Below are 23,730 nucleotides of genomic sequence, written 5' to 3' on the forward strand. Positions count from 1 at the left end.
CACTTCTGTGATTTCAACAAAAGACACATGTATTTTCCACACTATTAACGACGCAAACAGAAAACAACTATTTTAATTTAAAATATAGCCATTTGTAAAGGAAAGATAGATAAATAGACAGATCTATTTCATCCTCTTATAAGTTGTGTTTTTCTGGGTACATGTATGTTAGAGCAAATATATTTTATTTTGGATATTTCTTCTGAAAATGTAACATGAATCAATAGAGGAATACTTTATAACAACCTAATGAGCTTTAATAGAGCACGATGAAAGACACATGGTTTATTAAGAATGATTCAGGCACAGTCGGATTAACTAATACTAAGCTAAATACTAACCATAACCTTAATTAATTAATTAGTTAAAGGTGCACTATGTAACTTTTCCAGTGGAGGGTCTGCCACCTTCTTGTCTCCATAAAGTTATTGCATTGCCAGGAATGTTCAAGAGTGTGGCATTAAACATATATATGGAGATGAAAAAGTGATGCCACCAGGATAATTACAGGTCAGATCTGTGAAAAGGCAACATAAAAATGCATGTGTTTTATGCATTTTTAGCTGTAATTGAATGAATGCGAGATTATTTCCATACTGTGGAAAATTTTAGGCTAAGCAGTAACATCTCCATGGAGACAAGAAGGTGGCAATCCTTACATAGCTGCAGAGTTCACCTTTAAGTCATGACATTGTAAAGTCCTTATACTTACTCATTTCACACCACAAGTTGGATTAGGTTATTCATGTTAATATATTAATATATTAATTCATATATATTATTATATTAAGGGGAAAAAAACTGTTGGTAGAAAAGTAAATGACCAGTTTCAGGTGTCTAAATGAAGTGATAAGGTCTGATCCTGAAGGAGAGAGAGAGACTCAGGCAGGGCAGAGCTCAGACTGAAGAATGAAGCGACCTGCAGACTGACGCACACAACCAGGGACTGCACAAGGAGCACTTTAACATGATCTGGAGAGAGGTAAGAACAAATATATAGGTTTTAGAATATGTGTCATATGTTCTTACAAAGTAGTCGGTATAAAGTTCAGTCGTATTTCCAAAGTAGTTCAGTTATGAAATGTGGTAGTTGTTTTATTGCAGGGTTTCACCAATAGGCCAATAATATTTAAAAAGAGGAGGGGCAGCTACAATTAATATTGTTAAAATGCTGTTTTTTGTTGTAATAGTGTACGTTAATAGGTCTAGTAACTCATACAAACCATAAGATTAAACATTTGTGAAATTTCCTTTTAGATATTTCATCACAAAGTACAATGTAATAAAAAGGGAAAATCTGGCTCTTGCCTCCATCTGCGATCATGACATCATCACAGCCTAGAATATGAAAACCACCAACAAAATACAGGATTATTCAGACTGAAGAGCTGATTCATCACTTCTGTGACTGGAATGTAACTTTATGACTAAAGTTTTAAGAAAACGACCACAACAGTCAGAAAATTAAAGGCACAGCATGTTACTTTCTGGGGTTATCACCTGCATGATTCCATGGAAATATAAATTTAGTACCATGCTTCGGAACATTTTCCAAGATTTACACCATACTGTGGAAGATTATAGTGGAAGAACATTTCCCTGGAAACAAGCAGGAGGAGGCCTTCCTCCAGGCCAGTCAGGTTTGTGGAGATGCAAGTCTGCTCAGAGTAAAGTTTTTCAGTATGATAAACACAACTTAATCGAAAAAACATCCTTTATTTTCATCTATGTTTGGCTAAAAAGTTACACACTGTGGCTTTAAGTAGGACTATAAGTTACTCTTGTGATTAAGTTTTGGAAAATGAGTTATTAAACTGAAGTTGTTTTCCCTGTTGACTCGGAGCAGCTCCACAGTCGTCCGTTCTGGCGTGCCGTGTTGGCAGAGCTGTTGGGCACCCTGGTGTTAGTGAGTGCTGTTCTGGGCTCGTTGATGCCGGGGCCCGGGGAGGCCTCTGGGGGCCCTCTGTACCCGGCACTGGCAGTGGGCGTGGCCATAGTGGCGGTGGCTCACTGTTTTGGAGAGATCAGCGGTGCTCAGGTATACTTGTGTACTTATACTTGTACTATTTATACAGATGTCTTACAGTTATCCATGTGTCTATGTGCCTTGTGCCTGTCGCAGTTTTTACTATATCGACTTATCATTCAATACTATAGATACAAACTAACTACTTGTGTTTCATTATTATTTAGTTGTTGCAGCTCATGTTTTAATGATATTTTAAATTAAGAATATTTTTTGGGTATAATTAATAACTTTTAATATTATTATTTAAATTTCCTTCAGCAATATATCACACTTCAAAATGTGTTTGTATTATGCTGTTTAATGTGTGTGAGGATAATTCCTATAGTATACTGTGGTATACGGAGTAAGGTTATTTCCTCTGTACCTCTGCTGAAGGTGAACCCAGCGGTGACCCTTGCCCTCCTGGCCACTCGCCGCGTGGACTCTCTCAGAGCTGTGTTCTTCATCTGTGCTCAGTGTGTGGGCGCCTGTCTAGGCACCGGAGCCCTGTACTTGGCTCTTCCACTCAAAACTACAGCAGACCACTTTGTCAATAAGGTACTTCTGCAGTGACAAACTCAGTCTAAACATGAAAAACTGTCAGATTTAAGTCTGGAGTGAGTATGAAAAACATGGAGCCCTGACACATGCACTTTAAAGGTCCTATATGGCACAAAAAGGATTCTTGGGAACCATGTTGTTACCTCATCAAAAACATATCCAGACTTGTGTTTTGTTTCAGTCAGACATATATGAGTAACTCTGCATTATTACATTGCTGTTTACATCTCCAAAACCCAAAATGCTTCATTCCACCTTGTGATGTCATGAAGAAGTAGTTTTTAAGTTAACAGCTCATTTTACTTTTACTTCAGTAGAGATCGACAATTCCAGGGCTGAAATCATCCAAATGATTCTATTGAAGGTTTGTGGAGTTTAAGGACACAGTGGAGCACTTTCTGTATTACCACATGACATCACAAGGTGGAACGTGGAGTGTTGAGAGAAGAAGTCAGACTAAATATGAAGGATTTGTGTTTTAAACTTGTGTGAATGAACCAAAACACAATGATGAGACAGATCAGAAATAGCGTAATACGGGCTCTTTAATAGTGATATGTCTGGAGTAAATGTTGACAGTGTGGTGTGTGTCAGGTGCCTCTGGAGCTGAACGCGGCTCAGGCTCTGGGTGTGGAGATCCTCTGCACGTTTCAGATGGTCTTCACAGTGTTCTCTGCAGAGGACCAGCGCCGCAGGGACAGTCCAGAACCAGGGAACCTCGCTGTGGGGTTTGCCCACACTGCAGGCGTGCTGATAGGGGTGAGGTGTTTGTCTGCACAGACTTGTGTTTAAACTCACCATTAAACATTTAAACTTGTGTCTTTAGGCACGTTTCTCTGGAGCCAGCATGAACCCAGCAAGGACTCTGGGCCCTGCCATCATCACTGGCTTCTGGGAGAATCACTGGGTGAGGAAATACATCATTAGTACATTTGTCCTAATGAGCCACACTGAGGCACATACATCCACAGTCCAGTGTTTGCTGACTTACGACCTCCTGCTGAGGGCGCTCTCCTCTCACACCTGCTCCTCCACAGTGGAAAACTTCAGTGCACTAGAGTAGAGCACTTTTAAGGAATGTACCAGCGGCTTAGTCAGTAAAGACACTGCCCACTAACCTGATGTTTTTTGGCTGATTCCTGGTACCACCATTGCAGACTATAGAACCCAGGATCATGACTTCACACCTCAAACTATTTCATTTGGCCTAATGTTAAACCAATGGATATTTTAAGATACCAAATACCAAAGTGAGTGTTTATTCAAAAGTACTGTGACAATACAGTGTGACAAATGTGTTTACCTGTAGTGACCCTTAGCAAGTTATTTATGTCTTTTGTATTTACTTTTTAAAATATTTTTGCTAATGCATCTCTATGGACATTTTGCACTGCTGCTTCAAACAAACCAAATTTCCAGAGTAGTAGCTGTTTTTTGACATTGTACCACAAGCTCTATTGTTGTGTCCTTGTGTCCAACACATACCCATCCAGCGTGAATTTCCTAACTTCTCTGATTGATCTAATATAGAGACCATTGGCACAGTTTGGCATGCACTTTCAGTTTGCCCAAGGTCAGTTGTGGCTACAGAAGTTACTAGTTTTAGAGGAAAATACTGAGGAATAATAGACAGTATAAATCTAATACAGTAATATTATACTGTTGCTGTCCTACCTTGTCCTGTCAGTGAAGTACCTGTATGTTGTTGATCAGGTGTACTGGATCGGGCCAATTCTAGGGGCCGTGCTCGCAGGGGTCTCTCATGATTTCTTCTTTGCGCCCTCGGCATCTCGTCAGAAGTTGGTGGCGTGTTTGACATGTAAAGACATCGAGATCGTAGAAACAGCGAGTATGACCGGCTCCTCACTGTCCACGGTCACACAGAACGCTATCCGAGCCAAACAAGGTAACAAGACGGACAACTAGGAGTACTATCTGTAAAACATCTGGCAACACTTATGTAGCTGCAGTTTTAGCCTTAAAGGTAATATATTATGCAGAATTGACTCTTGTAAGCTTTTAGCCATATTACAATGTAACATCATAAACTTACCCGGAGTTGTGTTTTGTTTCATTCACACATGTTTGAGTCTAGTCACACATGTTTGAGGCTAGTCTGTCTATGTCTCCGTAGCTCAGAATGCTCTGTTCCACCTTGTGATGTCAAGAAGATGTAGTTTTCAAGTCAACAGCTACCTATTATCTTTTTTCAGTACAACAAAAGGTAATTCCAGTGCTGAAATTATCCAAACGATTCTAGTGAAGGTGTATGGAGTTTAAAAACACAGTGGAGAACTTCCTGTATCACCACATAACATCACAAGGTGGAACAGAGTTTTCTGTTGGAGAGAAGAACCTAAATATGCAGGGTTTTTGTGTTAAACATGTGCGAATGAAACACAACTCCAGGTCTGTTTGTGATGAGGAAACAACATTAACATAGATCAGAAAACAGAGTAATATGAGCATGAATCAAGGCTAAAGAATAAATACATAATGGATGAATGGCTTAGTAACTACTTAAAGGTAAGAGTAAAAGAAAAAAAGAAAAGTCCAGTTGACAGATTTGAATTTTTCTTTTACTATTGGATCATACCTGGACGACTGTAGGACACACAAACATACTTAAAGGTAAGGTACGGTAATGTAGCATGTAACTATCTGGAGGCAGCATATCACTTACATAATTCTATGGAAATATAAAGTTAGAACAACACATCAGAACATTCTGCATGGAGTTAGATATGTTTTATACCATACTGTGGAATATTATAGCCAAAGGAAAAACATTTCCATGGAAACCAGCTGGAGGAGGCTCCAGCAGAGTAAGAGTCATGTTTGTGGAGATGGGCACATGTGTTTCAGTTTTTCCGTGCAATAAACAACCAAAATGAAGAAGAAAAAAAAATTATTTTGTTTAAAAATTACACACTGTGGCGTTAACTAAGGGGTTAGGTGATTAAGTAGTTACTAAGTCTGAGTTATTTTATATAATTAAGTATTTGTTCATTATGAATTGCTGTTTTTGTTCATGCTTTATTAAGGCTAATTAAAGTGTAGTTATTATAAAGTATTACTGTACTACATCTGCACATGTTTGACCACAATGACAATGATCATGAGTGCACACAAATCCCTGTTGTTAATGTTCATAATTTGTGGTGTGTGGTTGGATACAGCAGGATAATGGCCTTTGTCACTAACATTAAAGGTGCACTGTGTACCTTCTGGTGTAAGGTACCTCAAGGCTCAAGAATCTGAAAACAACCAATCCATTCCACTCCTTTATCATTATTCACATTGATCGAGAATATAGTAGTAGATGCCAAGGTTGTGAAGTCATCAAACAACATCTGATCAGTATTATTTTATTTATTTATTTATTCCCATAAAGCCATATTTTGTGTTTTAAATATACTTTTTATATACTATTTTTTGTGTTATGTGAATGTGATCTCATACAGCCCTTTTGAGTGATGTCCTCTGAACCACTATTGCTCCTTTTGCATTTGCATGCCATTGGAATATTTAATGAAGGTTTGAAAGTGTCTGAAAGCATCTCCTTGCGTCTCCAACACTTTGAAATGCTAAAAAGGCCTTTATTCATAGACCTAAATGAACACTGCTCTTATGTCAATCCAAATAACATACTAAGATGGACCAATCACCTAAATGACAAAACATCTGTGAAATAGCTTTGTATTTGAACTGTGAGATGCTGTAAATGGATAAAATGTAATATAAGAAATGTAGATTTTGAATAAATAAATGTATATTACATTTTTGTCCAGTTGAGTGCATGTGTTATACAACGTACAAGCTAAATGTAAAATAAAACTCATTATTGACCTCTAAACTCCTTTTATTGTGCTTTTAGTTAATGAGCTTCACTTCACTGACATTATTATGGTGTCAATATACTTCTATAGCCACAGCTGCCCTAGGGCACATAGACAGAAGTGAGGCTGAAAATCTGTGCTATAGGCCCCACACTGACAAACACCAATCACAGACTACCACACCTAACACACTTCATACAAGCGACGAGTGCCTTGGCCAACGACACAATAACAGCAACCCACACACCTGTAATAAACCAAATTTAAAAAAGAAGGTGAAATTGTATTGTATGAATATAACATTTTTTGCAGTAAGTTTGACATAATATTTTAGTATGATTTCGAACAAGAACAATATGATAGTAATAACAATATACTAACAGATTAATGTATCTACTTTAAGAATGACCAGTGTACAATTTAAGAGGTGCACTTTAATCTTAAAATAATCTAACAGTCTAATCACATTCTGTCTGAAACTGGAACCTCACAAACACAATTAAAGGCACTTTTTAGCACATTTCTGTTGGATGCAAAAATATGTTCTGTTTTTCATTTTAGTTAATATCACTCATCTCTATTATCAGCACAATCTTCATATATCTAGAAAAGAGCCATTAATGTCACATAATTGTCAAATAAGGCCACACAAAGTACACAATAGATATAACTGCCCCATTGCAGGCAGCATTTTGCATTGTGTTCTTTCTCACATGTATAAAAGGACCTTCAAACAACTAGCTCAGCGTTCTGCATTCATCTGGCTGCCCCCTCTCCCCTGCCCTCGCACCCCACGTTGACACTAAATGCTCCGCTACTGCAAACATGTGTCCACTAAACGTCTATTACCAACAACAAATCACTGCACGCTAGTTTAGAAAATAGTTTGTTGTCGGTAGTGAGACTGAAGCAACCAAGTTCGATGTCAAGTTCAAGTTATAGCTAGACCCCCAAAATATACACACAACATTACAACCCAATTTCAACTGTAAGGAAACAGTGTGTTAAAAAATACAGTGTGAAGCTTTTGGACATGTAAAAATCATGGTTATTTTGAATGGTAATGTTTTCTATATAAACAAATGTACTCCTAATAAAGGTGAAATGCAGACAATGGTTTCACAGGGTCAGGCATTTCAATGTATGGGTCAGTTGCGTGTTGTTAGCTTTGCAGACTTCCGTCCATCCGGAGGCCCCGCTATATTATCCACATGTGTGTTATTGGAGTGTGCGCTTTGCATTGTCCAGGAGCCATTGTGTCTGCCATTATCACTAATATCACATGTCAACACATGAACCATGTTTAATACAGAAATACAAAAAATACCTGTATCTTTTTACAGTATTATTAAGTATGAATAAACCACATCCTACTATCTGTGTGAAAACCTGTGCTGGAGGTCTGTGCTCAGGTTCTAGTGTTCTCTGCCTCACTATGACAGAGAGAGAGGTGAGGGGTGGGCAGAGAAAGGGGTGGGCAGCAGGCTGAAGATTGTTTGATTTGGGACGCCCCCGCCCTGGGCTCTGTGGGGGATTATGGCGTCACGGGGGCCCCTGGGGGGGTGTTATAAAGCCCAGGTCGGGCCCTCTCCGCTCCATCAGAGAGGCTAAAAGTCCAGCAGACACTGTGATCCCTGTCTCTTCTGTAGAATCTCCCCTATAGCATTGATGCCCATCAGGTCCTGACCCTCCCTGAGATCTCCCATCACTCACACTTATGTCTTTGCGAGCGCTGGACACAGGAGGCAGACTGCAGCACAGTTGACCGCGTCTCGTGGTGAAGCGTTGAGTGGATTGTCTGTTTTCAGGTCCAGAGTCTTTGAACTGACGAGACTTGGTCAGTTCATAAAGCTGACAAAAACGGGAGATCTCCGTTATTTTAAAATCTGAGGACTGAAAAGGTTAATCTGACCTTTTCTTGACTCACCTTTAAGTCTTTATTTGGTGAAAAGCCACATCCAAGTCATCACCATGTGGGAGTTTAGGTCCATGAACTTCTGGCGGGCGGTGTTCGCTGAGTTCTTTGGCACCATGTTCTTCGTCTTTTTTGGGATGGGCGCCGCTCTGCGCTGGACCACAGGGCCTCACCACGTGCTGCACGTGGCCCTGTGCTTCGGGCTGGCGGCTGCCACCCTCATCCAGTCCATCGGCCACATCAGCGGAGGACACATCAACCCCGCGGTCACCTTCGCCTACCTAGTAGGCTCTCAGATGTCCCTGTTCAGGGCAGTCTTCTACATAGCAGCCCAGTGCCTTGGGGCTGTGGCTGGAGCAGCTGTACTGTACGGAGTCACTCCTGGAAACATGAGAGGCAACATGGCTATGAACACTGTAAGTACACACACTTTACAAATATGAACACTGTAAGTACACACACTTTACAAATATGAACACTGTAAGTACACACTTTACAACTATGAGCATTGTAAGCTCACATTTTACAGCTATAAACACTGTAAGTACATACTTGAAAACTATGAACATTGTAAATACACACTTTACAGCTATAAACAATGTAAGTAAACACTTTAAATCTATTAACACTTTAAGTACACACACTTTACAGCTATGAACAGTGAAAGTACACACTTTACTATGAAAACTGTAATTATGCACTTTACAGCATTTTACAGCAGTTTGAACAGGAGTTGAAGCTTTGGTCTGACTGAGTACCTGTGTGTTGTAGCTCCAGCCGGGCATCAGCCTGGGCATGGGCACCACGGTGGAGGTCTTCCTCACCATGCAGCTGGTCGTCTGTATCTTCGCTGTCACAGATGAGCGGAGGAACGGGCGTCTGGGCTCTGCTGCCCTCTCCATCGGCTTCTCCGTCACCATTGGACACCTCATGGGGGTAAGAGCTGCACAAATATTGTACAGACACATGTCAGAGCACAGTTGAACACAAGTGTGTCCTTAGATGTACTACACTGGTGCTGGGATGAATCCTGCCAGGTCCTTTGCTCCTGCTGTGCTCTTCAGAAACTTCATCAACCACTGGGTAAGACCCTGTCATTTAGGTAGAAGTGGCTCTGGCCTTCTGTTATATAAAGTTAAACTTTGGCTCTTGCAGGTGTACTGGGTGGGTCCCATGATCGGAGGTGCTATGGGTGCTCTGCTGTATGACTTCATGCTGTTCCCCCGTATGAGGGGTCTCTCCGAGCGCCTGGCCACACTGAAGGGCAGCCGCCCCCCTGAGAGTGAGAGCCAGCAGGACCCCCGTGGAGAGCCCATCGAGCTCAAGACACAAGCCCTATAAACTGCCCCAGGGCAGGCTGCGGAGACCAGGGACGGCCCACCTCACCACAATCAGCATCTACACTTCAACAAGAGTTCAGCATGCTCCAGAAGGACACTTTTCATTGTTTTTATAAGTGATGGGCCTAAAACAGCAGCTCTGTTGTCTCCCGACTGCATTAGTGTTTCTCTAAAGGGAAAGTGAAAGCCTGAGATGGAGCAGAGGTGGTAGGGTCCGGGTGAGGTGGGCTAAAGCTTACATGGGCGGGTACAGGAAAGAGGGCATCTATCTGGGTTTGTGGTCGTTTCAGGTTAAACAGTGACGATGGGCATGCTTCTGATTAAACATCTGGATTATCTCAGTTTAAGTTCTTTTTAGTTTTCTGCACTTCAGACACAAGACGTGGATGTATTATTCCATTAGCTTGACCAGGGTTTCATCATTTCAGCTCATTACGTTTTATTTGTGGGTTTGTTGGTCTGCTTGGAGACTTTTGGAGACCGAAAGAGTGGCTGCGAGTGAGCGAGTTTGTTCCAGTGTGTATATGTGTGTATGCGTGGCCAAGACTGCAGATTCAGTTCTTATTATTTTGTTTTATTTTACCACTCACCTGTTTTGTACCATTACTGTGTTGAATTTTGTCAAAGACCCAAACTTTCTCCTCCCCTCACTGTGGTATTTGCTGGTATCCATTTTTACATAACTCATCTGCTCAGAAAATGTTGTCCCAGACTTTGAATGGTCTGTTAACAGCAGACAAGCCGTGAGAGCTTCTTTGAGTCCTATTATTATTTTAACTACAGGCAGCACAAGGCATTTCAATGGTATTTCATTTCAGTAATAAACATCAAAAATGATATCGTGTCGTAAAAGTCTTTGAATTAGGTCTACAATCTCGTATAATATAAAAAACTATGAGCAATGTAAAGCTTAAGGCTTGTCAGTAAATGATAATAAGAGAAGTAGTACAGTATAGCCATGTCCATCAATGCACAGGAGCCTAGGGGGCCCCATGCTAAGAGCTAGTGAGAAAGACAACGCAAAACGTGACAAAATCATACATAAATATAAATACTGTCCAATATATTGGCTTAGTATTACGGTAGATATACTTTATTAATCCTTTCGGGGAAATTATTCTGTTGCTCTAGGTCATTTACAGTAATATCAAAAACGACATTTAGTCACACAAAAAAAAAAAAAAAAAAAAAGTTGAAATTCTTACCTTACGTCACATAAACTTTCATTTCAGCCTTTAGCACAGACGTGATAAGAGTTTGCGCTGGACACGTGTTCTCCCGCCCCGCCCTTCCTTAAGTTAGACGGGCTGTAATACACAGCTGCGGCCGCTAGGGGGCGCGTGTGACTCAGCGCCTAGCCCTGGACTGAACTGACATTTAACAAGTGTCACTGTCATACAAGGAGCAGAGCATTCACAGAAAAATATAAATATAAATATAAATATAAATATAAATATAAATATAAATATAAATATAAATATAAATATAAATATAAATATAAATATATTGCACATATTAAAACCCCAATAAGTTTAACCTATAATATTATTAATGTCAAGTTCTGTTTATAGATGTACCTGAGAACTTTTGCCCGTTGAAAAGATAGAAGTTATTTTTGCATTGTTAATTGCCTATTACTCATGGACATATCATTATTACATTATTATAAGCCTAACCATGAGAGAATAGAGAGTAATATGGTTCATCCAGAAAACTAGGAAACATCTGCAATTAAATACTTGCAATAGAAACAATGCCTAGCTGGTATAGTTAGGGCTATTACGCACTTCACTGCTTGTGTTGATTACATGTTTCTTATCTTGCACTATTTTCTTGTTCTTGCATCAGCGATAAACTCCACCCAACTGCACTGACAAAGACGCACAAGTCCTATGACTGTACCAGCGAAGATGCCCAACATGTGTTTATACTGCAATAACAAAGCCTATAACAGTGCCATAGTCAGTGAACTTGCCTCACAGCAAGAGGGTCCTGGGTTTGATTCCCAGATCAAACTGAGCCCTTCTGTGTGGAGTGGTATCTGTGTTTTAATAGATTTTGTCCAGAAAAATTGTCCAAACCTCCTGATCGTAAAATAGAAGATAATCAAAACACTGCCAATAGAATACACAAGGTAACTTACAATATTACAAAAGAATAGATTTACATATTGAACCTAGATCCTAATTATTTTAAGGCATTTCTGACATTATCATTTAACTACCTGATTCCAGCGATACTGAAAACACAGAAAAAACTGTAAGATTCTGAATGCAAATAATTTTAGATAAACCCTTTTTTGCAGTGACCACAGTAATAATCAAGCTCTCAATTACACAAATACATTTCCAGTGTTTTTTTAAAAAGAAGTGGTTTATTTTGCATATTGGTTGTACACATGGCTCTCGGTGGCTTTGGGCAGTGGCTCTGACAGTTTAATCTAATGAATGGTTGTATTTCTGCAGCTGGAGAAACAAAGGACAAAGGGCCTGACACTGCTGTACACTGCACCATGTCTCTGTCTCATTCACACTGTCCTCACTAAACACACAGCACTAAGTCAATACAGTGTACAAGTCCATCTACACAAAAGAATCAAATTTGATAAAACGTAATAAATTATCTGTTTTCAATTAAAGATTTCATGTTAATTGAATAGTTTAAGTAGATTAATTTAAAATCTAAATATTTACTTTGAATCAACATAGAATAATTAAATGGAGAACACAACATAATACATTTATGTAAAAGGCAGTACATAAAGTTTTCTGAGGGCGGGCTCACCATCTGCTTGTCTCCATGGAGATGTTATTGCTTAATTTGCCTGAAATAACAGTATGGCATTAAACGACTTGCCATGGAGATGAACAGGCAACACCAACAGGCCAAGTTACAGATCAGGCCTGTGGAGAAGTGACCCTTTCAGGGTTTTGTTTTTTTTTTAAATATAAACACCTGTTAAATGCTGTACTGTGGAACTTTCAGGCACAGAAATACCCTATCCATGAAGACAAGCATGTTTTTCAGTGTACATGTCTATTAACCTGTACAATGAGAGAAAAAAAATGTTGTTTTTAGCTTGAATAACAATTTATACTTTATGTTTGATGCAGTAACTTCAGATAATTCACTTATTTTCAAGCCGACATGTAAAGCTTCGTTGACTCCATGTTCACCATTGTTTTAATTATCATAGGCTACTGACTATTATGTATTTATTACAAACTCAGAAAAGCATATCAACCTGATGTCAAAAGAACCAGAGGCTAAATCAAGATCAAACCAGGACTATATTTTAAACAAAACTACTGGGCTTAATATTTAATTATTGAAACATATTTCCATATTCCACTGCATCTGTAATTACAAAAGAAGGTTTACACATCTGATATTTTGATATGTTTGGTTTCTTGACATATGGAGATAATGATCATTTGGGGGGTTTTGTGCAGCCTGATCATTTCCAATGTAAAGCTGAAACTCAAAGGCATTCATTACATTTCATTATGTGCTATTATGTAATAAAAATAATGTTCAAGCACTAATATTAAAACATAAATGTACCAGTGCTGTCTACCTCAGTCAGTTCAATCCTTCATTACAATTGCATATTTAGTTACGTTGTGATTATCGTTGTACTATAATAACCTGCCAGCTCCGAATAAAAGACAGAAATAATAGTACAATAAATAAAACTGTTCATTTGACTTGAGCGGTTAATAAAAACGACAAAGTAAACAGGGACGTGGACAAGTTCACTTAAAGGGATGTACTCATTGCAATTGCGCCATCTGTGATTTTTGTCTTGAATACTTTGTAACTTTAAAGGTGCGTGACGTAACTTTTCTAGTAGAACTGCCATCACAGAAATAAGACTGCTTTGCCCATGTTCCCCACAATGGCATTAAATGTATCTCCAAAGACACAACCAGGAGGTCAGATCTGTGGAGTCACCGCCGTTCGCAGTAAGAATCCATGTTTTACGACTTATTTCATAGAGCAATAAAAACATATATGACTGAAGAAAGTGTTTAATGCCATAATGTGGAACTTTCCAGGTAAAGCAATAACACTTCCATAAAAGCCAGATGGGCCTTAGTTTCAGTTGTTTATGTCCATAAGCTGCAGATACATGAATGAATAAGTATGTTTTTCTTATAACTTAAATAGCATGCTAAGTCTCCTTTCAGAAAATGGGACAAAGGACAAAAATGTTGTATCACATCTCTACCACTTGGAAACACATTCAGAAATTAACATAATAGTTTCATGAAGTATTTTAACATTGATATTATAAAGGTTCAGAGTGTCACGTGAGAAGCCCTTTGATTACATCACACTCCTCCTTGTTGTCCTGTCTCGTTCTGATGATGTCACAGGTTGCATCAGTTTATTTATTTATTTTTTTTGTTTTACGTTTTAAAAAATTCATCAAGTTCTTCTGCTTTACTGTAAGCGATCTGGCTGGTGCATGGGGTAGTGGAGGAAAGTGGCAGGAGGTGCAGACATCGTAGCGAGCGCTGCCAGAGAAGGGTGCAGGGCGTTCGGGGTGTTCGTGGGGGCAGTGAGGGCTGTAGCGGAGGTCCCGGGCGAGAGGGCATAGCTAAGGTATCCACCAGCAGAGGGCGATGGGGAGGGCGTATAGGGGTACTGCTCCATTGTGGTCTGGACGTAGGGGGTGTAGACGGAGGAGTAGTCCAGGTACGGAGAGGCGAGGGCGGGTGCGGAGCTCAGAGGGGACTGGAGCAGGAGGCTTGGCTGGAGGAAAGTCTGAGGGTAAAGGTAATGCTGCGCCAGGCTGAAAGAAAACAACACAGAGCAGTCTCCGTCAGATAAAAAATTATAAAAAGATAGATTTCAACTTTCTAATACATTCTCTATCTATCTCTATCTGTCAATCTGTCTAACACTTTATTTGAAATGTTTAAATTGTAAGAAGTTTAAAGATATAAACAGCAACACAATCAGCACATAATCCCCCATACTATATTTGTATACGTTTTGGGTCACCACTGATACGCATCTGTCACCAAAATGATCTCTGTTTACCGTTTTAAACAGAGTTATATGGAGTAGACACACTTTTAGCCAGAAAAAAGTCACTGAAGCTACTAGGGCTGGTAACTGTAATGTGATCTAATCTGATCTCTACTCTATTTCTCTATTTAATCACATCATTCATCATCATTCAAATCATTTACTTGATAGGGATAGAACAAAAACAATGTTGCAGTTTACAGTGGAGCTGATGCCTTGGCCATAGACCCAATCTCCAGGCCAAAAAAGACAATAACAATGACATAGGACATACAGTAGATATAACAACATATTTACAATAATATAATAATACAATAATTACCAACTAATACATGCACTTGTTTGTAGCTGAAATATCCATTACTTAATTAAAAAGAGAGCCCACGTGCTCTCATTGTGTTCCCCCGTATAAATAAAGATAAATAAAAATACATAAATGTTGCAGTAGTGACATTAGTGCAACAGGCTTCATATATTTGATCTGCTGAACAGGGCTCATTAAAGAGCCTTGCACTATCTGAGCTGATGTAAACAAATGTACAGATGCTTGGCTCCTGTCTGCACCAGGCCAGTGTCTTCACGATCCCAAATGGATTCATAACCTCCTCCTCCTTTAATAGCAATTAACAGGAGCGCTCCGTTGCTTTTGCCTTAAATAGCCCTCGTCCCTTGTGTTTTGAACTAATTAGCACAGCTTTTCAACATGCTAACAGCCTTGTACTGACATAATAAACCTAATTCAGAAAACAGAAAAATGTCTTGTCTTTTGAACATGGGTAAATGTGGGGTACATGCTGCAAATGGGCCTCAGTGAATTTATCAAAATGTTCTGACCAATATTGTTCTACTTTCACATTTTGCAGGGTAAAAACTGCCAAGAGACAAATTAGGTTCTAAAGAGGACACATTACTGGAATTGAGAGATATTGATTTAATTGGATAACAGAAATGAAATTGTTCAAGTAACCTTTCTTCCTGTACTAGATTATGGAGATATAATACACACAGACTGCAGCCTCTACAGACTCTTTCACTTCACAGGTGATGAATTTAAAACCCATTACTACACTAAAATGTACTTATCAGGGACGACCTGATAGACTGCTGTAATATCTCACATGTTTGCTGAGCATTGATACAGGGAACAGTTAATACAAGATCACACGATGAAGTCTAAAAACTGGCCACACCACTGCTGAGATGAGAAAATAGGCTTTTGGCTGTTTTGCTTCCACAAAATGGAATATATTACAAGGACAAGCAAAACACTTGGATACATTGGTGCCACAAATGTAGTTTAATAATCTGGTGAGAAACATTTATACTCACACCTGCCCCTGTTTTTAATGTTTTAAATGGACTTGGCCATGAAAAGGAGAGTCTGAGTCATTGGGATTTTCCTGTATAAAATCCTCCGTATCTCCTGTGCGCTTAAAGGTGTGCTGTGTAACTTTTCTAGACGAGGGTCTGCCACTGTTTGTCTCTGTGCAAATGTTCCAGAAATTGGAATGAAACCTGTCTATGCAGAGAGGTGAGCCAAATGAAAGAGATAAGCTGAATGTCATACTGTGGAACCAGGGCAAGCAATAACATCTCTGTGAATAGGAAAATTACATATTGCACCTTTAATGTAACATTTAAACCTACAACAAAAGAAACAATAGAACCTTCAGTTTAAAGGTCCTATATTGCACAAAAGTGACTCTTGTGAGATTTTAGTCATGTTATAATGTTGTTACCTCCTCGAAAACATACTCAAAGTTATGTTTTGTTTCATTCACACATGTTTGAGTAACTCTTTACTATCAGTCTGTCGACATCTCCAAAGCTCAAAATGTTCTGTTCCACCTTGTGATGTCATGAAGTGGTAGTTTCAAATCAAACGAACATCTATCCTTTACCTTTAGTTCAATAGAGATGGGAAATTCCAGGGCTGAAATGATCCAAATGATTCAAGTGAAGGCGTGTGGACTTTAAAAACATCTTACAATACCACATGACATCACAAGGTGGAACAGAGCGTTTTCAGTTTAAGAAAAGAAGTCAGCCTAAATATGCAGGATTTGTGTGTTAGACATGTGTGAATGAAAGAATACACAACTCTGGCCATTTTTGACGAGGAAACAACAGTATAACATAAATCAGAAAATAGTGTAATACAGTCCATTTAAAAACATGGTTATATATTATGGTCATCGCAGGGAATGAAAGTGAAGAATGTTGCTTTTCCCTATTAGCCAACATTCTAATCTCTCTTCACCTTCTTACATCCCATCCCCCATGAAAAACAACAACATTTGACACTGTGGCATCCCTACTGTACCCTGTTTATTCCCCACGCTGCATCAGTCCCAGTGATAATGAGAGAAAGGTCGTCTCGGCTCACTCCAGTCTGTGCCTGGAGCGGCCCACTTAACCTGAACGCCTTTGATAAATCTGCTACGGCACAGATTGTATCCTAGAGGAAGGAAATTACGCTCAGAATAAGTCAAAATCCGGCTCTATGAACATAGACATTTTCAGCTAGTGCAGGACAAATAGTAGGTAATTTAAGCAGTAGTGTAAGGTAACAAAGTGCAAGTGCTGGACTTAAGTAGAATAGTAGAGTAGATTTTACAATGGATACTTTTAACTTTTCCTTCACTATATTTGAGAGCAACCATCTGTACTTTCTGTTCCACTATATTTTTAACTGGACTGAAAAGTAAAAAGCACTTTACATATGATTTGAGGAGTTATTTCTACCATATCCTGTTTTTGAGCTTTCTGCTGAGCAAAAATAAATAAATACATACCGTAACTACACAAAATTCATAAGAAATGTATTTGCATTACTGCTGTTGACCAAAATATGTATCATTTTTAATCATTATCACTACATTTAACACTTTATCAAATGAACAACACTTATGAAATACGATTACTTTTTATTCTTAAAGTACATTTTTAAACAGGTACTTAAATACTTTCACTTAAGTATTTTTTTCATGTGATACTTTTACTTGAGTATCTTTTTATCTTTGCATCTGTACTTTTACTTCAGTAACGAAATCGAGTACTTCATCCACCACTGAATTTAAGATTCCAGTTTGGTCCTGATTTAGACTTGGTTTGGTCCTGGTCTAGTCCAGATGTATTTCTTGGGATGTAAAAATAACCAAAATATCATGATGTCGTATGATTGTGGTTGTGTATCATATCGTGATTGATTCCTGGGTATAGTTAACTGAATGTCATCCCTCACACTTAAATCTCCCTTATGCAATAAAGTCAATGGGTCAGCAAAATCTAAAATAAAATATGACTAAAAACACATAAAAAGGTCACCATTCCACAGGCCTCCCGACAGGATGAGATATTGCTACATCTGCATTTCAAATGGGGGAGTGAAGTGAGCCAAAGAAGGTGATATAAAGTGATCCGTGTCCACGTCTATAAAGCTTATCCCAAAACAGAGACAGTGCTGATGACACAACAAACCAGCTGCTCCTCTTACATTTACACAACACACGACTCGCTGTGTGTGCACTGGACAATACCTCATGTATTTGGTCAGTAAGTATGCAGGGGTGGATTAAAACTAATATATCAATGGCCTATATAAGGGCAAGGTACTGAGACGTCATTCTTCATTCTCATATAAAAATATTGATAATTTTTTGAGGAAAAGTATATATTTTTTAAATGTTATAATCTACATTGTTTGCATCTTAATGTATCCGCATTTATATTAATGTTTTGATCAGTTTAAGCTGCTGTGGTATCTGTGTCAATATTGCATTGGCCATTTTTGGAATTTTGGAATTACTATTACTATTAATATATATACTCAACAAAACAGTCATGAATACATGAAATAGACAAGTAAAAGATACTCAAAATGATTGTGTGTGAGCAGGCTATATGTTTTTATGTGAGGTGTCTGAAGTACATTTGAGGTTTGAGAATGTTCTGTAAGCTATATGTGGGATATCGACTTCACAAGAGAAGTAACAAATGGTTTCAAAACAGTCGACTGGGCATTTTGCATCTTAGTCCAGTGCAAATTTCATTCTTCTCTCCAATATTAAGGCTCCTGGACATGTTTAAATTGAGAACATCCTCCTGCAATTCTAATTACTATTGCAATGTTCAGAAAAATCACAATTACATAGTATCTGTTTTCCATGTGCACATTCATTGTTAGGAGCAGCAGTAGTTCCTTGCAGTGTGCCTGTGTGCGCTCTATGACTGATTTAATGTGACAGAGAGGGAGCAGAGCTGAGCTGTCTGCCCCTGACCCCGGGATCATCTCTGCCTGTCAAACACACACATGTACATGGTCATCTATACAACACAATGACACATGAGGAAGGCCATAGAGACAGTACTGTATAATGTATAACAAGAATGAATAAGAGGATTTAATTGGGACGCATCAGTCATGGGCGCTCTCGTTTCTAGTTCACTCTATATGGCTATAATTGCAAATCAAAATCACAATTTGAATGGTCACAATGGGCAAATCTTTAAGCTCTAATTAGTTAAAGGGACAGTATGCTAAAAGTACTATGTGTAGTTCGATTACAATTCTATTACTGTACCTACAGTCTGCTCAGTTCATGCTGTTCAGCTCCACACGTGCTGCTCGTACGTGCACCACATTCAAAGTCATAAAGTTTGAAATGAAAACTTTATTTTCATTGTAATTCTTTAGTTCAAATTTATTTCCAAAAAATTATTTCTGTTCACCCATTCTCCCTGTCCATCATATCACATCACAGCTGTCCAGCCACAGCGGAGCATCTGCCGCTCCTGGGCAGTGAGGCATGGGTCTAGTTTTTTGCTGACCTGCCCTGTGTTCATTAAAAAGACTGTGCATTGAAATAATTAGCCTATTTTGACGTTTTGATTCAGTCTGAAACAGAAGTTCAAGTAGCCAACAAAGCTGGTGACAAAATGTAGGATTTGTTTGAGCAATAAGTTGAATGCATTATAACAAATTAATTGTCTAAAGTCTAATAATCATTTAAAATGATTATTAGACTTTATTAGACTTCTTGTCTCTCCCCACTCGTTCCAGTAGGCTATCACACAGGTGCACAGAGCAAACACAGGTAAATAAGCTCATACAGAGATCATGGACAGAGGGGACAGTGAGGGCTGCATAGAAATGTTCTCCACATGTTAAGTTGTAGAATGCTGTGTATTTTCATACAATCCAACTCATATTCATGGAGAAATTTCTTTAACGAGGAAATAGAGTTAGAGGTGCTTAAATGCAAGGACACACATGTACCACAGACATGCGAGACAGTGGTCAATCTTTCACACATTCCCCAACCAAAAGACAACCCGTGCATCACTAGAGGGCACTGGGCAAGTGTTGGACAGAGTGTGTGAGCGACACAGGAGGGATGAGAGCATGGCCGAGCCGCAAACCCTAAACAGTTCTAACATTTCAGACCCCATTACACAAAATTAAATCAAGCCGACTTAAAGGGGCAGTCACAGTGGATAGTAAAAGGGTCTATAAACTCATCAATACAGATACAGAGTCATAAAATGTTCAAATAAGTATAAATATCATGGCTTTTTTGGGCATAAATCTACACATAGCACCTTTAACACTGTGTTTTAAATTCCATAACCATGACCTATGTGTGTCCCCAGGTACGAGACATGTTTAAATCTACTGTTGATTTTACTGATAACAATTCTAATGCTGAAAAAAAAACACATCAGACACGATTCCTAAGTCTCTCTTTTGGGTTGCCATGCTCAGGGATAAAATCCAGTTGTTTAGGCCCTAAACCCAGGTTCAGTTGTAGCTGTCCCTTTAATATAATCTGGTTCACTCCCTCACAAATACTTCCACTTAATCTGACTTTATCACCATGTCTGCAGATTAGACAAACCAGAGATCACAGAAGGTAAGTTGTTGCAGACGGTAGTAATGTAACAATATTAAAAAATCATTGTATGCTGTTAGGGTTGAACAATTTCTGAAAAATATCGCATTACATCACAAGTGCTGTGCTGGGAGCATTTGTCAAACACTGAAATATGAACCGCTGATGCAAGAATCACATGGATTTCAGAACATGTTTGTAGAGGAGTAAACTAACCTATATGATATTATGGACATGATGACTGCACAGTGTAATATATACTGCAATAACTCTGGAGGGAGTGGTTTTGTAGAAATTCTCAAAGTATTCTGTGGAAAAAGTCCTGACAAATTAAAGCAGTTAAGTTTCAAAAGATTGTGTTTAATAACTGTAATTTCTTTTTATTGGCTGTACAGAAATAGAGAAAAGGATCAAGGTACTGTTAGCATTACTGTGATGGGAAAAGTCAAATCTAGCCTCGGAAGGTTGTGAAAAGTGCTTATAAACTCATTGTGGAGAGTAATTAGGATGCTCGGAATGCGCAAGGTAAGTGAGGAATAACGTTGGACCACTGCACACTGATTAAAATGAATAAATAATGTTTTTTTTTACATTTTTAGACACTGCTTTTCACTCCTAGCTCAAGAGCCAGAGCTAGTCTGTGATAATATAATAAATAATAATGCTAATGCTGTTACATTCCCAGCGGCAGGGTCAGATCGCGCCCCAGTCCGAGTGCGAGGAAGAGAAGGAGGAAGAAGAAGAGGAGGAGGAAGAGGAGGAGGGAGAGGAGGAAGTGAGGAAGAAGCTGAGAGGTGAAGGATCAGCCATCACAAGCCTCATGCCTCTGGACAGAACGCTTTTAATAGTGCACATGAGTCAGTCCAACTAACAGAGAGAAAGGGGGAAGGAGAAGAGAAAGTGGAGGAGGCAGACAGTAAGAGAGAGAGAGAAAAGGAGGTAAGAGAAAAGAGGGAAGACAGAGGAAGGAGTGAGAGGGAGTACGACGACGGAGGGAGAAAGGGGGAGTGAAAAAGTGAAAAAGGCAGAGGAGGTCAGAGGGAGAGAAGATGGGATACATGAGAGTGAAGAGAAACAGACAAAACATAGGAAAAAGAGGAAGAGACCAGGGAGTTAGGGAGAAAAATGGAGGGAAGGAAAGAGATGTAGAGGGGGAGTGTGTATCTTTGTTGACTTTGCTGCAGGGAGGCTGATGGACGTGAAGGTCGTCATCAGCTCTGACCTTTCAGCTCAGTGATCAGTTTGATTTGAACAAAACCAAATGCGCAGACGGCTGGACAGAAAGACGGGTTTTGGGAAGGAAATAACTGCGATTTGTCAGTCAAATATTGTAATTAGACATGTTTCATTAAATCTGTATTCACTTCCAGGAACATTAACATCTGAGTCTAAAATATTAACTGCTAAACTGGGGGATTGCTCATATTTTGGCATGTTATTGGCTGATGAATAGGACAGTGCAGTCAATCAAATTTTAAGTGTGATTACAATTATTACGGCAATCAGTCGCAAAAGAATTGTGTATCGAACAAAATATTAATTACAACTGAATGACGTGGGCCACAAAAACCTGGAGCAAAAACTACAGGCTACAGACTTTCTACATCTTTTGCATGTGTTACAGGCAAAGTAGGAATTTAAACATGTAATGTGCACCAGACCAATGTTCACTGACTCATTGTTGTAGAGCTGTAAAACAAAAGAGCCTATAATTTTGTCTGATTTTGATCGTGTCTTGTCTAATTGGGTCCCTGGGTTATAGAGTTCACACCTGAGGGTTGGCTTTGTCATCTGCAAAAACCCTCGTGACTCAAGTGAAAGACAAAAGACAGAATATTGAAGAAAAGATGAGTAAATTAGAACATGCAAGAATAAAAATCTGTTTTGATTTGAGAAATGTATAATTTTGGATTACAAAAGATCAGTTACTCTCAAATTTAGACACTGACGGGTTGGTTACTTTTGGGATTCTCTGCTCTTGTATTAGACGTATTCATGTTCATAACCTTCTCTTTAGGTTTAATCATCATTAGTTCTATACTTTAGGACTAATTTAGGTTCTATGCAAGACCTGGTTTAGCCCAAGTTTAGATCTGGTTGTCCTGTTATAGACCTGGTGGTGCCTACATTATATGCAGGTGAAATCTTTAAGAATCATAGCTACAGATACTTCTTTAAATATATAAATATGTTAAAAAAGTGCAGTCACATATCTGCAGAGCCTGGCAGCAGCAGACACAGGTGTGGGCGGGTTCCTCTTCTTCACAGGAAATGCCCCCCACAAACTCTCACCCACGCAGCCTCTCTGTTCTCGCACAGAAATAAACTCGGCAAGTCTAAGAACATCTCTGTAGCATTTCATTCATTTAAACATTGATGGCATAAGCTGTGTTCATATTGTTTGAATCTGATCAAATGGAGGAGGATAAGAGATACTTCTACTACTACTACTACAACTACAATAACTATTACATAAATAGATATCTACAAATTATGACATGTTATTTTCTAGGCTGGCAGTTGAGTCCTGAAAAACACTGTGTAACACCTATCTGCCAATGTGATTAGGTATTTACCATTTTTGAAGCAAATTTGAAAAAGAAAATGTTACTTTGTTTTATTTGCTAAAAAAAAGAGTCCTACATTTGAATTTTGATGAAAACAAGTTAAGAGGTTTTAGATATTTTATGATATTTAATACAGATGGGGGCAGCTAAAGTGATTATTGTTAAAATGCAGATTTTTGGTTGGAAAACAGCCAAAACACCGGCCAAAATGCATTTGCAGGTGTAAATCAACCTGATCTGGAGATGGAGCTGGCTGACATAGCTGACAAAGATATGTGGGTGTCCAAATTCAAACGCTTGGCAGAGGATCTTGATGATGTTGTCCATCAGAAGGCCATGCTTGTTCAGAATCACAAATGGCGCGATACTGAGAACCATCCGAGATCGGACAAACTCGTGTTTGAAACATGGAATGTTATCTCTGACACCAACATAAACATGAAGAAAGATGCATCTGGAGTCCTGTCAATCTTTGGATCCACATACGTTTGTGAGCCGCAATTCTCCAACATGAACTATGTTAAAAACAAACAGTGCTCACGCCTCACAGACGACAGCTCACAGTCCTGCAT

General features: G+C 39.0%; 3 protein-coding genes across 3 annotated transcripts in view; 2 read left to right on the forward strand and 1 right to left on the reverse strand.

Annotated features, from left to right (window-relative positions):
* Positions 1–868: 868 nt before the first annotated feature.
* Positions 869–6,351, forward strand: LOC117373996 (aquaporin-4). The gene is made up of 6 exons (XM_033970130.2): positions 869–982; positions 1,847–2,038; positions 2,405–2,566; positions 3,164–3,328; positions 3,396–3,476; positions 4,283–6,351. The coding sequence occupies exons 1-6, from the start codon at positions 968–970 to the stop codon at positions 4,493–4,495; spliced, it is 828 nt and encodes a 275-aa protein (XP_033826021.1). The 5' UTR covers positions 869–967; the 3' UTR covers positions 4,496–6,351.
* A 1,637-nt stretch (positions 6,352–7,988) lies between these two features.
* mipb (major intrinsic protein of lens fiber b) lies at positions 7,989–10,486 on the forward strand. The gene is made up of 4 exons (XM_033970254.2): positions 7,989–8,739; positions 9,095–9,259; positions 9,326–9,406; positions 9,479–10,486. The coding sequence occupies exons 1-4, from the start codon at positions 8,380–8,382 to the stop codon at positions 9,662–9,664; spliced, it is 792 nt and encodes a 263-aa protein (XP_033826145.1). The 5' UTR covers positions 7,989–8,379; the 3' UTR covers positions 9,665–10,486.
* Positions 10,487–12,017: 1,531 nt separating this feature from the next.
* Positions 12,018–23,730, reverse strand: part of rbm38 (RNA binding motif protein 38) — a 28,367-nt gene continuing 16,654 nt past the window's right edge. Inside the window, exon 4 of the mRNA XM_033970314.2 lies at positions 12,018–14,461. Within this exon, the coding sequence (XP_033826205.1) occupies positions 14,110–14,461 (352 nt within the window). The 3' untranslated portion in view covers positions 12,018–14,109. The remainder of the gene's footprint in view (positions 14,462–23,730) is intronic.

Source organism: Periophthalmus magnuspinnatus, chromosome 7 (genome assembly GCF_009829125.3).
Source record: "Periophthalmus magnuspinnatus isolate fPerMag1 chromosome 7, fPerMag1.2.pri, whole genome shotgun sequence".
Lineage (NCBI taxonomy): Eukaryota > Metazoa > Chordata > Actinopteri > Gobiiformes > Gobiidae > Periophthalmus > Periophthalmus magnuspinnatus.

Excerpts from the sequence above, each read along its gene's own strand:
- LOC117373996 (XM_033970130.2), top strand. Across the intron at positions 2,567-3,163 it reads CAGACCACTTTGTCAATAAG|GTGCCTCTGGAGCTGAACGC; the intron begins GTACTTCTGCAG and ends GGTGTGTGTCAG. Across the intron at positions 3,329-3,395 it reads CTGCAGGCGTGCTGATAGGG|GCACGTTTCTCTGGAGCCAG; the intron begins GTGAGGTGTTTG and ends TTGTGTCTTTAG.
- mipb (XM_033970254.2), top strand. The coding sequence starts at position 8,380 with ATGTGGGAGTTTAGGTCCATGAACTTCTGGCGGGCGGTGTTCGCTGAG. Across the intron at positions 8,740-9,094 it reads GCAACATGGCTATGAACACT|CTCCAGCCGGGCATCAGCCT; the intron begins GTAAGTACACAC and ends TGTGTGTTGTAG. Across the intron at positions 9,260-9,325 it reads CCATTGGACACCTCATGGGG|ATGTACTACACTGGTGCTGG; the intron begins GTAAGAGCTGCA and ends GTGTGTCCTTAG.